The sequence below is a fragment of the Aquarana catesbeiana genome, linkage group LG05 (assembly GCF_042186555.1).
Source record: "Aquarana catesbeiana isolate 2022-GZ linkage group LG05, ASM4218655v1, whole genome shotgun sequence".
Lineage (NCBI taxonomy): Eukaryota > Metazoa > Chordata > Amphibia > Anura > Ranidae > Aquarana > Aquarana catesbeiana.
This window is the reverse complement of record NC_133328.1, coordinates 120,627,375-120,643,504: the sequence shown is the minus strand read 5'-3', so window position 1 is coordinate 120,643,504 and position 16,130 is coordinate 120,627,375. Positions and strand designations below refer to the sequence as shown.

Below are 16,130 nucleotides of genomic sequence, written 5' to 3'. Positions count from 1 at the left end.
TAAATACTCATGTCTGATATTGCCTTCAATTACTATAAAAGCTGAACTTTGTAAGTTTCAGATTTATGTATTTCTTGTTGGTTTTAAACATGCCTGTTTTACCTTAAAAGGACATTTCTACTTTTATTAATGTGACCTAAAAATGTGTTATGTAACAAGCATGTTGGTTTGTTTTAAAAACCTTTTATAAATGCACATGTGATTGTGCTTGTATTAAAAAGATTGATAATCAACAATGTGTGGCTTCTTCTTTCAATGCTCATAAACATTTTTTGTGGTAAAATTGGTGTTTTCAGTGACAATGGGGGTTATTTCCTAAGGGCAAATCCACTTTGCACTACAAGTGCAGTTTCAGTGCAGTCTCAAGTGCACAAAGTGTCTTTGCCGTTAGTAAATAACACCCAACAGTGCTTTATAATTTTACAGAATCATGCCATTTTCACGACTCCCCAAATTTCAGTCATGGTCAGCTAAAAGAAACACAAGCAGTAAATGTAAGCAAATATTTGTTCAGTTTAAAAAATGTTTTTATTCAAAAAATGTCTCAGACATTGTCTGGCATATTGATGGCCCCCCTACCTGCAAAGTATTCCATGTATCTTATACGGACCTCGCGGGCACTCAGGAGTGGCAAGCCAGGACGGCCAGCTTCAAGCACCGTCAGGGTTGGTTCATTGAGATTATTCCGGCTTCAGGCCCAACTGCGCCAGCATAGTTCACAGAATTTCTCCTTAAAAAGTTGTGGAGAACACAGCAAGCCAGGATGATGTAATTGAGTTTATACTCCGCCATGTGTATCGTTGTAAGAAATAGGCGGAACTGGCTGGCCATTATTCCAAACGTGTTCTCCACCACTCTTCTGGCTCTGGCCAGCTGGTAATTAAAAACCCTCTGGTCCGGGGTGAGGGTTCTCATAGGGAATGGCCGCATAAGATGGTCCCCTAGCACAAATGCTTCATCCGCAACGAAGATGAATGGGAGTCCTTCCGCATTGTCTTCTGGAGGTGGCAATTCCAAGCTGCCATTCTGGAGACGCCTGTAGAACTCCGTCTGGGTGATGACTCCACCATCTGACATCCAACCATTCTTCCCCACGTCCACATACAGGAACTCGTAAGTAGCCGACACCACCGCCAACATCACAATACTATTGAACCCCTTGTAGTTGTAATAGTATGACCCCAAGTTGTGTGGTGGGACGATGTGGACGTGTTTCCCATCAATTGCCCCTCCGCAGTTAGGAAAGTCCCACCGCTGGGCAAAGTGGGAGGCCACAGTCTGCCATTCCTGTGGGTTGGAAGGAAACTGTGGAGTCAAACAAGAAAAAAAAATTAATCAATTAAACAGGTAAACCTCTCCACTTCATTGAGAGATGAATGCCTAAATAATGTGTATTACTTTGGCCAGCCCCTCCTTACTTACACTATTGGCAGCCCACTGGACAGGTAAGAAGTGTCATAATACAAAGAGATAAATACATACTGTACACATTTTAGCACATTTTTACATTCTGCTATTACCTATCAAGATAATAATAGGATACAAAAACTTTGAACATTACCATTTGAAAGTATTCAGGCAGGCCCTTGCACTACATGCTTTGGGGAATTCATCCATAAATCTGACCACAAAAGAAGTGGGTATTGTGTGTATGGGTCTGGCAAAGTCAGCAGATAGAGGATTGGTATCAGCTGTGTTAGCAATTGGGGGGAGGGAGGGTTCCAAATGATTTTGGGACCCAAAAAAAAAAGCCTCTGGCACTCTGCCAGATTTTCAAGCACACATCACAATTTTCAACATTTTAGGGGGTATTTAGGGTAAAGCACTACTATGGAGCTGACAAAATACATTGTTAAGTGACTACACGGGGTGAATATGGGTCCAGGAGAGCATGCTGGGGAGGTTAGTGAAGGCAAATATGTATGAAGGACAAAAAAAAATTACATAAAAATCCAGCATGCATGAGAACAAAGGGGACATTCACAGCATATTACAATCATGGTAATTAGGGAAGGAGGAAAGAAATACAATATATTATCAAACATTAAAATGTGATGTTGAAGGATAAAAATCTTACCTTCATATACTCCTTCTGCAGGACCTGGATGATGGCAGAACAGGTCTCCGGAATAATGATCCCCAGAGCCTGGGGGGAGATGCCTGCCGAGAACTTAAGGTCCTGCAGGCTTCTCCCCGTCGCCAAGTACCGCAGGGTGGTGACTAGCCTCTGCTCCGGAGTGATGGCTTGCATCATGCAGGTATCCTGCCTGCTGATAAAGGGGGTTAGCATAGCCAACAAACGGTGAAATACAGGGTCCGTCATCTGGAGAAAGTTCCTGAAATCACCAGGATTATTCTCACGGATCTCACGGAGCAAAGGCATGTGACAGAACTGGTCACACTGGAGCAACCAATTCTTGGTCCATGAACTCCTCCCCAGCCTGTTCATGGACTGGGCTTGTGTCAAAGTAAGGACCCCAACACCAAGCCCATCACAGCACGAAATCTACGATGAGTACGTATACGCAACATGGCTAGAAAACGGTTGGCTGGTCAGAACGAAGTAACAGAATGCACTGAAGAATAGCAAGGCCTGTGAAGAGCGACCTGAAAATCAGTAACGAACGAACAAGAACACAATGAAAAATCAATGGTAACTCGCTGCACGCACTGAAGACCAGATACAAACCCATAATCACAAACTGAACAGCAGAAATACGATCTGAAAACCACAAGTCTGAAAAAGCGTGACTCGTCTCTCACCAAACTTTTACTAACACGAGATTAGCAAAAGGAGTCCAAAGGGTGCCATGCTTGGTACTGAACTGCCCTTTTATAGTCTCGTCATACGTGGTGTACATGACCACGTTCTTGACGTTCAGAAATTCCCACAACTTTGTGCAACCATGTGTATGCAAAACAAGTTTGAGCCAACATCCGTCGGAAAAAATCCATGGATTTTGTTGTCGGAATGTCCGATCAATGTCCTACCGTGTGTACAGGGCATAAGCGTAAAGCGTTTTTCCTCTTTCCTAGAAAACGTGTTTAAAATAAAGTATACCCATAAAATGATGACTCTGATGTAAAGACCTTTTTACTCATTGTTATCAAGCACTATAATCTACAGCTGTGCAGATAGTTACAACATGCATGGAATGTTATGAATGCCTGTTTTCTTGTTCATACTTAACACCTTTTATAGGCACTAGTTACTGTTTCTGTAGTAATGCGAGTCATAAAATGAGCACATTATAACAGTAACATTCAAAAACAGTATTAGGGCTCATACACACTGCAGCTCAAAAAAAAAAGCTGCTTTTATAGGCATTTGAGCTTTTATTTCAGCTTGAAGAAGTGTTACTTTATTTAAGGTCTTTTGCACATTTTTATTGAGCTTCTTTGAGCTTTTTTGAGCATAAGCATTTGTTGTTTTCACAAATCCTCCCCTCAGCTCATTTCTCCTATTTTTTTTGTGTTTTCAAAATTCTTTGAGCTTTTTCATGCTTTTTCGTGCTTTTTTGCGTCTTTTCCCACATTTTTGGGCACTTAGGCATCTTTTGTGCTCGAAAACGCCTCTCAAAACGCATGTTTGGTGTGGGGGGGTTCTGCCTGTACGAGCATATGCCTGAAAACTTCTGAAAAAACCATAGTGTGCATGGACACATTGGCTTACATGGAGGGGAGTTTCCAGGGAGAAATAATAAGAGCTCAAAAAAGCTCAAAAGCTTGTAGAAGTTGCTTCTTTGAGCTTCTGTGAGCTGCAGTGTGCATGGGCCCTTAGGACTCTCGGTTTTATGAGCCCTTGCCACCCCTCTGAAATGTCATCTGAGGTGAATTGATTTTCAGAGGGCGTTTGACTGTTTTACCCATAGATAGATTGAAATAGGTTGAAACTATTCAGTCTCAAGGAGTGTAGGAGGACAAGGGGACACACTATGAGATTGGAGGAGAAGCGGTTTAACTTTAAACTGCGTAGGGGGTTTTTCACTGTCAGGGCAATAACTCTTTTCCACAATTGGTGGTGGCTGTGGGGAGTATTGATATTTTTCAGAGGCTCTTTGATGTGCATCTTAAAGAACACAACATACAGGGATATGGGAAATAATTATAGACACTGACATGGAAAATAATTATAGACACTGACACATGTGCACCTACACAGGTTGAACTGGATGGACTATTGTCTTTAATCAACCTTACCTACTATGTAACTATGTAACTTCCATGCCACAACCACATATATTTTATGGGCTCGCTTTAACCCATTAGTGATAATTACATTAAAGGACTGCAACAGATAAATAACCATATTCAGTACAGTACATATCAGAACGTTCTATACTGCCAAGACAGAAAATAAGTAAATTTTCATTTATATATCTTTCATTTATATTTTTAGGTATCCAAAACCTCCTGCTGCTTCACTCAGGTTAGTCAACATTTGAATAAATGTAGATTTGGAAGTTGCAAAAGGGTGATGGTGTGAACATTAAAACTGACCAGTGGTGGCTGGAGCTGAATATTTGGGGGGGGGGTTAACCCCCCCCCCATGGAGCGGCTGCCACTGGAACTGACCAAATGATTACACTATATTTTTTAAAGGTGTATATACAGTAGGTATAGAAAAGAATCTCTTTATAATAATCACATTTTTTTGCTTTGCATTTGCAGCCTGAAATCAAGACAGACTCAGTTTTTGTATTATTCAGCTGTATTTACTCAAACCAATTAGCTTCCAGGTTTTATTGTCAAAGCTTAACCAAACAAGCTGAAGTTAGAAGCTGAATGGCCACCATGCACAGCTGCACCGGATTTTGTACTCTCCAGTTTTGGTAAAACAACCCCAATGCAACTTATAACATCCAAGTAAAAGCTATAACACCAACATATCAGAAAACAATTCAAAAACAGAATCATTGAGTTGGAAAAAGGATCACCTCCTTGTGTCAGTATTTTGTTGAACCACCTTTTGTTTTAATTACAGCCTTTAGTCTGTTGGGATATGTCTCTACTAACTTTGCACATATAGACTTTGCAATATTTGCCTACTCTTCTTTGCAGAAATGCTCAAGTTCAGTTAACTTTGATGTTGACTGTTTGTGGACTGCGGTCTTTCCACAGATTTTCAATGGGGTTAAAGTCTGGGCTCTGACTAGGCCATGCAAGGACATACACTTTTTTCTCCTTCAACCACTATGTGGTCATTTTTGCTGTGTGCTTTGGGTCATTGTCATGTTGGAAGGTAAACCTTCTTCCCATTGACAACTTTCTGGCAGAGGGCAGCAGATTTTCTTTAAGAATGTGACGGTAATTTGCCCCATCCATTTTTCCTTCTAGCCCGACAAGTGCTCCAGTCCCTGCTGCAGAGAAACACCTTCATAGCAGGATATTACCATCTCCATGCTTTACTGTAGGAATGGAGTTATTTGGATGGTGAGCTATATAGGATTTCCGTAAGACATATCGTTTGGTGTCGAGACCAAATAATTCAATTTTCGTTTCATCTAACTATAACACCTTTTTCCATGTGGCCTCAGAATCTTCAAGGTGCATTTTGGAAAAGCTCAGTCATGACTGCATGTGGCCTTCCTTGGGGATTGACTTTTTTCTTGAAACCCTCCCATACAAGCCACATTTGTGGAGAATTTGTGATATTGTTGTCACATGCACACAATGATGAATCTGTCGTAAATTCATGCAACTGATTCAGAGTTGCTTTAGGCCCCTTGGTAGCCTCTCTGACCAGTTTCCTTTTGGCTCTTTCATCCAGTTTACAGCGACGTCCTGATCCAGAGGGGGTCTGTGTTGTACCAAATACCTTCCACTTCTTAATACTAGACTTCACTGTGCTTCTAGGCATTGATAAAGCCTTTGAATTTTTTTTTGTGTATACATCTCCTGACTGAGTAAATACATCTAGATAAAAAAAAAAAATGTGTCTGTCTTCATTTTAGCCTGCAAAGGCAACAAAATGTGACTTTTTTTTATAACCACTGTATATACAGTATATATACAGTATCTCACAAAAGTGACTACACCCATCACATTTTTGTAAATATTTTATTACATCTTTTCATGAGACAACACTAAAAAAATTACACTTTGCGACAATGTAAAGTAGTGAGTGTACAGCTTGTATAACAGTGCAAATTTGCATAACTCAACACACAGCCATTAATGTCTAAACTGCTGGCAACAAAAGCGAGTACATCCATAAATGAAAATGTCCAGATTGGGCCAAATTAGCCATTTCCCTCCCCAGTGTCATGTGACTCATTAGTGTTACAAGGTCTCAGGTGTGAATGGGGAGCAGGTGTGTTAAATTTGGTGTTATCACTCTCACTTCCTCATACTGGTCACTGGAAGTTCAACATAGCACCTCATTGCAAAGAACTCTCTGGGGATCTGAAAAAAAAGAATTGTTGCTCTACATAAAGATGGCCTAGGCTATAGGATGATTGCCAAGACCCTGAAACTGAGCTGCAGCACAGTGGCCAAGACCATACAGCGGTTTAACAGGACAGGTTCCACTCAGAACACGCCATGGTCGACCAAAGAAGTTGAGTGCACGTGCTGAGCGTCATAGCCAGAGGTTGTCTTTGGGAAATAGACGTATGAGTGCTTCCAGCATTGCTACATAGGTTGAAAGGGTGGGGGGTCAGCCTGTCAGTGCTCAGACCATACGCTGCACACTGCATCAAATTGGTCTGCATGGCTGTCGTCCCAGAAGGAAGCCTCTTCTAAAGATGATGCACAAGAAAGCCCGCAAACAGTTTGCTGAAGACAAGCAGACTAAGGACATGGGTTACTGGAACCATGTCCTGTGGTCTGATGAGACCAAGATAAACTTATTTGGTTCAGATGGTGTCAAGCTTCTGTGGCGGCAACCAGCTGAGTAGTACAAAGACAAGTGTGTCTTACCTACAGTCAAGCATGGTGGTGGGAGTGTCATGATCTGGGTCTGCATGAGTGCTACCGGCACTGGGGAGCTACAGTTCATTGAGGGAACCATGAATGCCAGCATGTGCTGTGACATACTGAAGCAGATCATGGTCCCCTCCCTTCGGAGACTGGGCCGCAGGGCAGTACTCCAATATATATAGTATATATATGTATTATTATTTTTATATTTTTATTTATGTTTACTAGTTGAAGCCTATTTTGCAGCTGTTTTTTTTTTCTTTCCATACTAATAAGATCACTTTATAGGAGTAAACAGAATAGTTAAAATATCATTTTTGCATGTGTCCCAGAATGAAATCACATTGTAGATAAAGCTTTGGTGCAAATGGAGCTGCAAAGTTCAAGGTGAACGTAATAAATCCAACAATCCAGAAAAATTGAATCCAGGACAGTCATGAGATGTTACTCTTTTTATTTATGCATACATTCCAAAGGCTAAAAACAATTAAGACACATCCAGTCAAAAACATTTCTCGTGCATATCAATGAATCATCTGCTTATAGAGATATTTTATCTTTCACCTTTCAAATTGTTATATTGTATTTTTAACATAGTGAGAAACAAATACAAGCTGATTTCCCAGCAGAACATCCATACCATTCCCACATATCTAAGTTTGCTGTGTTTCCAAGCTTCAGACCAGCAGATGAACCTGTGCGTTGCAGTACTCCACTCCACCCGCAGACACCAGCATGTGGACATCCTACAATTGTCCTAAAGAAAACAAAAGGTTTGTCTTAAACAAGAAAAACTGTATTGGTTGTTGCATTTTAATTTAGCATATGTAGACCCTATAGATCATTCTTAAAGTAGTATAACGCTTACCCCAGACACCAGTTCCAAGCACACTGGTAAACACAGACTCAGTCCCACTCATAATGTCCAAGGGCAACTGTGTGCCACCCAGACTCCATGCAACACTCTGCAGTGAGGGTGAAAAGGATCCTTCTCCAGACCAGCTTCCACAGTTTATTCCCTCCAGCAGTATCCTTTAGGCAAACTTTCATTGGGCCCTCAGCCAAGCACAAGAAACTCTTCTCAGTATTACACAGACTGCCTCCCAGGGAAGTAGCCCAAGGAAAATTACCCTGCTGTACAGGCCTAACATTTATGTTCTCCCTAGTCACCTTCTGAGTACTCTCTTCCAGGAATTGGTTGATGTCAGATACATTTCTTAAAACTTCAGTGGCTGACCCTCCTACTCCTACTATTTCTGGAAGCTGCTGAAGCTTCTTCTAGAGGCAGACAGGAGTAATCCATCCCCAAGCTTAAAACCTAGCAAAAACATAGACAGACCTAGAAAATGGATGGTTACTGCAGTACAGCAAAGCCAAAAACTAACTTTAGCTGACTAGGGCAGGGCACTACAGTAGAAACTAAATTTTTTAAGCAGCCACCTGTGCTAAACGAAACTTGTAACAAGTGAATATGTAGGTTACCATTGCTGAGTTCTTCTTCTAAAAAAATGGGCTCCGTGGCTGTCCTATTGATATAGTGACATCAATACATTCTGAATCACTGACCTGAAACAAGCATGTAGATCAAGAATTCTGACTTTACTTGCTGTATGCCTATTTACTTGCTGTGTGCTAATAACTCAAAGAAGTGTCTGTGGTGAGTGAGTAAAGTAGACCTTGATGGTAGGTGATTTCTGGCATCTCAATTCAACAAGCCGGATTCCCAGGAAGTAGCACCTTTTAGACAAAAGAATGTTGTTGGTAACAAAAGTTAAACACAGTCAATGCATTTTGGGAGTTTAAATGCACCCTACTTTTCTGGGGTTCTTATGAATTAATTAGTAGAAGATCAGATCTGTGCTTCTGGATTGTTTGTTCAATGAAATTGACATGACATCTCAGGACATCTCTTCCAGAACCACAGTTCTGTTCTTCCACTAATTAATTTACATAAAGCCCTGAAAAAGGGGTACATTTCAACTACCAAAACGTGTTGGTTATGGTAATTAACTTTTATTTACCAACAAACACAAATCTTGTCCTTACAGGATACAAGTTTCAAGACTTTTATTTAGAATACTCCTCTACAACACAGAGAGACAGTGGAGGACAGGCAACTATTATTTTCAGCACCCATGTTTTCCTCAGTAAAGGCATTATATAAGTAAACAACTAACTTTTAATATACTGCGGTTTCTAACCCATGTTTGTGCACATGGTACCCATTCTGTGTGTATAATACATTTTGTTTCTGACTGGGAAGAACTGAACAGGTCAGAAGTCTTCTTTGACTAATCTGGATAAGTCATGCCAACAGCCCTCAAAAATTCCACTCGCCTGCTCACATTTTGGGAGTGGAATTTAGTGCAGAATGAGTGAGGAGCAGGGGTGGACCAGGCTGACCGTTTCCTGGCTGAAGCGATCAGTCAGAAAACTGTCAGCTGGAGGACACAGAGCGGCAGGGCCGGACTGCCCTGGCGCAGCTTTGAGCTGAGATGAGGCTGCAGCCCTCCCCTCTCTCTCTCTTTCTCCTTCTCCTCTTGCGTATCACACACACAGCGGGCATGTCCCGCTGTGTGTCACAGAGCTGGGTCTGTGTTCAGCTGCGCGGTGTAACAAGGTCCCGGCCCCCTAGACCGGCTTGTGTGATAGTAGATTGGATCAGTGTTTCGCTTATGAAACGAGCCGTTCTAGGAGGCGGGACCTTGTTACACTGCGCCGCCGAACACATACCCAGCTCCGTGACACATAGCTGGACATGCCCGCTGTGTGTGTGATCCATCATCCAGGTGAGTCTGTATTGATGATGGGGCACAGTAAAGCTGCATTTGATGGAGCACAGTAAAGCTGCATTTGATGGGGCACAGTAAAGCTGCATTGATGGGGCACAATAAAGCTGCATTGATGGGGCACAGTGAGGCTGCCTTGATGGGCACAGTGAGGCTGCATTCATGAGCACAGTGAGGCTGCATTCATGGGCACAGTGAGGCTTCATTCAGGGGCACAGTGGGGCTGCATTCAGGGGCACAGTGAGGCTGCGTTCACGGGCACAGTGTGGCTGCGTTCATGGGCACAGTGAGGCTGCGTTCACAGGCACAGTGAGGCTGCGTTCACGGGTAGTGAAGCTGCATTCACGGGAAGTGAGGATGCATTCACGGCAGTGAGGCTGCAGTGATGGGCACAGTAAGGCTGCAATGATGGGCACAGTGAGGCTGCAATGATGGGCACAGTGAGGCTGCAATGATGGGCACAGTGAGAGTGCATTGATGGGCACAGTGAGACTGCATTCATGGGCACTGTAAAGCTGCTTTTGATGGGCACAGTGAGGCTGCACTAATGGGTACTGATATGCTTTATGTTAATATTGTTAAAGTTGTTATTAATATTTATTTTTGTAACTTAATTCTGCTTAAAACATTTAACAGTGTAATTTCATGAGATAATTTACAAGGGCGTGTTTAGGGGCGGACTTATGGGTGGGGCAGGGGAGGGGTTGGGTGGGGCAACTGGTGGCGAGTAACTCTTAAGGCCTGGCTAGTGGCTCAGGACTTGAAATTTTGAGCCCTAATGCCAATGTTCTTAGGTGTCCCCACAAGGTCAATGCCTGTTTTTGCCATGGATTGCATTAAAATGGCATCATACACCACACATATGAAGAGACATATGAGTATTATATTTAAAATGAACAGAGAAAACACCTGAAATGTAAAAATTGGGACACAAAGCTGTTTATAAAGGGGTCATAAAACAGAAGCTCCATGTTACTGATTAAAGGGCTCCTAAGCAGAGATCCACCTTTAGCCTCCCTGGCGGTATGATTCTGTCTGGAATTTTGTGCTGAAAGCGGTACAATTATTTTGCATGGAAATTTGATGCTATGTATTATAGGCCTGCAATTCTTAGTAATTACTTACTTAAACCTGACCAAACAAGACTCTAGTAGACATCCCAGATGTGATAAAGTTTGAAACACAAAATCATGATTTTAAATTTTTAAATAATATAATTTTATTCAATAATGTAATACAAACTAAAGAAATTTGTCAGACAAAGAAAATTCAATAAACATCCTGAGTGTGATAAATTTTGAAGCAAGGTACAGCACACAGTCCCACGTCACAATCCGGACAACAGAACCTGCTTTCTTTTCCGATTTTTTTTTCCCTTGTCATCTCTGTTTGAACAGCAAACCACGCACATCCTGGAAGGTGCTGCCTTTTTTGCGGTTGGGGGTATATAGTCCATAAAGTGACGACCTATTAGGCGTTCTGGGTTGTCAACACCAACAGCACTTCGTCCAGGTCTGTTCACATCTACTGATGGCATCTGGTGTTTGACAAAAATCTGCTCAGCCACCTTCCAGATAAAATCTGCATGAACAAGAGGCCTGTCACTCCCTGCTCGGTACAAGACGTAAGCGTTCCAAAGGCATTGTTCCAGAAGATGCCTGAAAATCTTTTTGTAATATTTTTTCTGCTGTTTCCGCATAGTCGGATAAAAGGTCATTGCCTGATCGGCTCGGTCGACACCTCCCATAGTGCAATTATAGTCTATCACGACTTGCGGCTTCAGCACATCTTTCCCACCTTTTGTGTGGACCGTGGCAGTGGAGGTATTGTGCACAGTGCTCATGAGTGACACAGCCTTCTTGTCTCGCCAACGTATTGCCATCATCTTACCCTTCTGCCAGGCAACCATTTCTCCGGGTTTTAGTTTTTTCTTGCCAAACATAGATGGCATGTCACGTCTGTTAGGCCTAACTGTACCATAGGCATCAGTCTTGTTTTGGATCAAAACCTCAAACAGATCCAGCGACGTATAGAAATTGTCCATGGTCACACAATATCCCTGGTTCAGTAATGGCTCCAGCAGTGTAAGGACAGATGATGTGGCCATCCCATAGCTGCTGTACCTGGGGTTGAACTTTGTGCCTTTACCGGTGTAAATGACCGAGTTCCATATGTACCCAGTGGATGACTCGCAGAGCATGTATGATTTGATGCCAAACCGCGCTCTTTTGGATGCAATATACTGGATCCAGCTTAGGCGTCCTTTGTAGGCCATCAAACTCTCATCCACGCTGACGTCCCTTTCTGGCACGTAGGCCCGCTGGAAATTGTTCCCAATAATTTGGCATACCTCCCAGATTTTTTTTAGCTTGGGTGCAGGATGCGTGGCCTCATCAAACTCTTCATTGTTAGTGAAGTGGAAATATTTCATGATGAGGGAAAAACGGTAGTCGGACATCACAGTACCAAAAAACGGAGTGGCCAGTAACTTGTTGGTGGTCCAGTACCATTTCTGGCGTGGTTTCCCCACCACCCCCTGAAGAATAATGAGTCAGAGAAACAGCCAGATGTCCTCTTTAGTCACCGGTTCCCACCTTCTGCTTCGGGAAAACCTGGCATGCAGCGTAGCGGATTGCTGCTGTTGGTAGCGATTTGTCTCTATGACAATTTTTTCAATTACCTCCTCTGTGAGAAATAATTGCAGGTATGCCAGAGGGTTGTCACGCTCAACTTCGACCTTCATCCCAGGTGATCCAGTGAAGGGAAATCTTGGGGGCGCTACCTGGTCCGTATTGCACTCAATAGGGCACCAAGTGCGCACATCGCTGATGTCAGGTGCAGGATCATCACCGCTGTCACCGCTGTCACTTGTCAGATCAGTGTCAGACGACAAATCTCCCCACGACTCACTATTGCTGAGTTCTGGGAGCAACTCCGTGTCACTGTCGCTGTCATTCAACTGCTCCAAAGGCGATTTTGTAGCCAAATGGCGCTTTTTGGATTCCATCTTCTCAATATTTTATTGGAGGCAAGGAGCACTGGGGCAAGGGGCACTGTATCAGTGAGATCTGAGATGATACAATGTAATCCTCTCAGATTACACTGTATCACCTCTTTTTATATGTGTGTTATTGTGTTTGAACTATTGAACTTTTTGAATTTCCCGCCTAGTTCCGCTTACGTGCGGCGCTGCTGCTCGCAGTGAAAGGAACTAGGAAGTGAGATGCGGTGATAGCGCTGGCGATCACAGCGGAGCACAGCCGAGGACAGTGGAGGGCATCGCTGGAACCCAGGAGAAGGTAAGGGCTCCGCTGGATGCTCTGCAATGTTACCCCGAGCGTGACTCGGGGTTACCGCTCCTGACATTAAAAATCAGACCCGAGTCACGCTCGAGATTACCGCCAAGGAGGTTAAAGTAGAACTATCGGCAAAACTTTTTTTTCACTTTGGATAGAGCAAGAGAGGGTTATAACCCCTGCCAGATTTTGTTTTAAATATCTGTGTCCTATTGCAGAGATTTCCATTCACTTCCTGTCCCATAGCCAAACAGGAAGTGAGAGGAAATCCCTGCAAATTAAGGGAAATCCTTAGGATCCCCTAGATCACCAGAACTATCTCCAGGATTGTCTCCATTGGAACATTTCCCCCCTATTACTTTTCTGGGGACAACCCAAAATGTGGGATTTTCTTTTACTTTCACTTTCAATGATAATGGTAAACAGGCCAAATAGAGAGCATGAATCTCCCTAAAGGGGGCGCAGACAGCAATATAAACTAACAGGAGTTATAATCCTGCACATTATCCAAAACTAAAAAAAAAAGTAATTTTGCCTTTAGTTATACCTGTAAACCTCTTAAAGATGTAATGAATGTGGAACCAGAAATTCAAAATCATAAAATAGATTAAAAGAGAAGTATGGACTTTTTTTTTTTCGGAATCATACTTACCTAGGTGGATGCAGCATCGGCCCCCTATCGTTTCTAACACTGAGAACCGAGCGAACAAACACCGCTGATCGCTCGGTTCTCAGGGCTCCCTGAGCAGAGAGCTGGTGATTGTCAGTCACCGCTCTCTGCTCTGCCCCCTCCTTGCTCACTGAAGCACTGGGCTGTGGAGGGAGCAGAAGCGGCTGGCTCAGGCTCTCAGTTGCTCTCTGAGAGGCTGAGCCTGGTGCTGATCCAGGCATGTGGGTGGATCCCAACTTTATTGTCACGATCTTGCACGAGCCTGGTCCGCCTCTGTGATGTCAGCCGACAGCAGGTTTGGCCTGCTGTGAGCTGAAAACAGGTCATAGTGCAGAACAAACTTTGGCTGTACTTCTCTTTAAAGTGTTAAAAGTTTTTATGGTCATAAAAACAACCACCTATACTGCTGGAAATAAAATATGAGTGTTTAAAATGTGATTTCTGCAGTTATGTAGTATATAGTTCATGACATCGCACTGAGCCAGTAAAACTAGGTGTCCACCTTTTGGCTAGCACTCATCTATGCCAACTAGCTCAAGAAGCTGCTAGTATGCCTGACCAGATCAAGATTGTGAAAGGTGCGGTTTTGCTGTATGTACATCAATCTGGTAACAAGTCAAGCCTACAAAAAATCTTTTGATCTGCAAACACATAAAAGATATTGCAAATATAATGCGAATAAAATCAGTAAGTGCTCGCTTGAAATAGTATGCAGCAATGGTTTATCAAAATACTGCTGGCCAGAAAAGACATTGCCATTTTAATTTAACAATCATTATGTAGATCTGTTTCAGAGAAGATTGTGTTACTGTCTTTTCTCTATTATGTCTCAGGTAATGCATACAGGCATGAGGTAATTGCTATTCCTTCAGATTCCCAAAAGATGGCTTTGACATGGCCAGGTCAGCAAGGTTACTATCATGTAAGTATATTGTTGTATAATCGTGTATATTCCCATGTATATAGAGAAACAAGATAGATTTGGCTATACATGTGGCAATAACTGGAATATAATATAGCGAAAGCCACAAACACAGTCAACTAACCAGATTTCATAAAGAAAAAGAGGGGGGGGGGGGTTGTGCTATCTTTTAAAGTGCATACAAGTACCTTCTAATTCATAAGTAAATACAATAAATAAGTACTGAATAAATTACAGTGTCAAATTGAAATTAATATATATATATATATATATACCAAAACAATAATCCAGTACTTCATAAAGTCCATATAGCAATATATAGCAAAAGAAAAAGGTAAAAAAATCAGTCCCAGTATCAGTCAATCACCAGTACTATAGAAGGGACGGACTGCACCTAAATAAGGAGGGTGCAGATCAGCTGGGAGTAAAGATGTACAAAAAGTTAGAGGGTTTTTTAACCACTTGCTTACTTAAACCCCCCTCCTATCAAGACCAATTTTCAGCTTTCAGCGCTGACGCAATTTGAATGACAATTGCGCGGTCATACAACACTGTACCCAAATGAAATTTTTAAATTTTTTTTCCCACAAATAGAGCTTTCTTTTGGTGCTATTTAATCACCTCTGCGTTTTTTATTTTTTGTTAAAAAAATGTAAAAAGACCGAATTTTTTTTTTTCATATTTTGTTATAAAAATTTTAAAACGGGTAATTTTTATCCTTTATTGCTGTATGCTGATAAGGCGGCACTGATGGGCACCGATAGGTGGCAGTGATGGCCACTGATTGACACCACTGGTAGGCATTGATAGTTGGCACTTGTGGGCATTGATAGGTGGCACTTGTGGGCATTGATAGGTGGCACTCGTGGGGATTGATAGGTGGCACTGTGGGCATTGTTAGGTGGCAATGGCAGGTGGCACAGATGAGGCATAATTGCCTCTTCCTCTTCGGGACCGATTTTCCTTGCAGATGAGACGGTTAACGGCATTTTATTCTTCTCACTCTGATGGTGGGAGGAGAAAAAAAAAAATTACAGAGCTTTTGTTTACATCATGTGATCAGCTGTCATTGTCTGACAGCTTATCACATGGTAAGGGGCCGGGACCGGCGCCTTACTCGGATCGGTGATCACCGAGTCTCAGTGACTCGGTGATCATAGTGTGCACCACGTGTGCCCTGTAGGGCGCGCGCAGAGCGCGTGCACAGGGGAGGCCATCATATAACGGCCTCCTGGAAATTCAGGTCCACGCTCTGGCTGTCATTCGGCTATAGCGCGGATGCCAAGAGGTTAAACTAGGCAATGTGGGGATGGTAGAGATAGTCAGAGCGGAACATATTCCAGAGGGTAGGATTGGGGGCATTAGTGGTAGGTTGACTAAAGCACATAAACCCAAGGTAAGTATAGTAACAAGTCCTAGTTGCAATCTTGGAAAACCCAATAAGAGGATAGTATAAGAGCGGTCTAAATTACGTGGCATGTTCACCAATGCAAGGAGCCTGGTGGACAAGATGGGTGAACTAGAGATACTGT

General features: G+C 42.6%; 1 protein-coding gene across 1 annotated transcript in view; it reads left to right on the top strand.

The window, feature by feature from the left end:
* SPMIP4 (sperm microtubule inner protein 4) overlaps positions 1-16,130 on the top strand; it is an 86,508-nt gene that overhangs the window by 43,442 nt on the left and 26,936 nt on the right. The window contains exons 4-6 of the mRNA XM_073630129.1: positions 4,400-4,429; positions 7,519-7,694; positions 14,510-14,598. Of these exons, the coding sequence (XP_073486230.1) occupies positions 4,400-4,429; positions 7,519-7,694; positions 14,510-14,598 (295 nt within the window). The remainder of the gene's footprint in view (positions 1-4,399; positions 4,430-7,518; positions 7,695-14,509; positions 14,599-16,130) is intronic.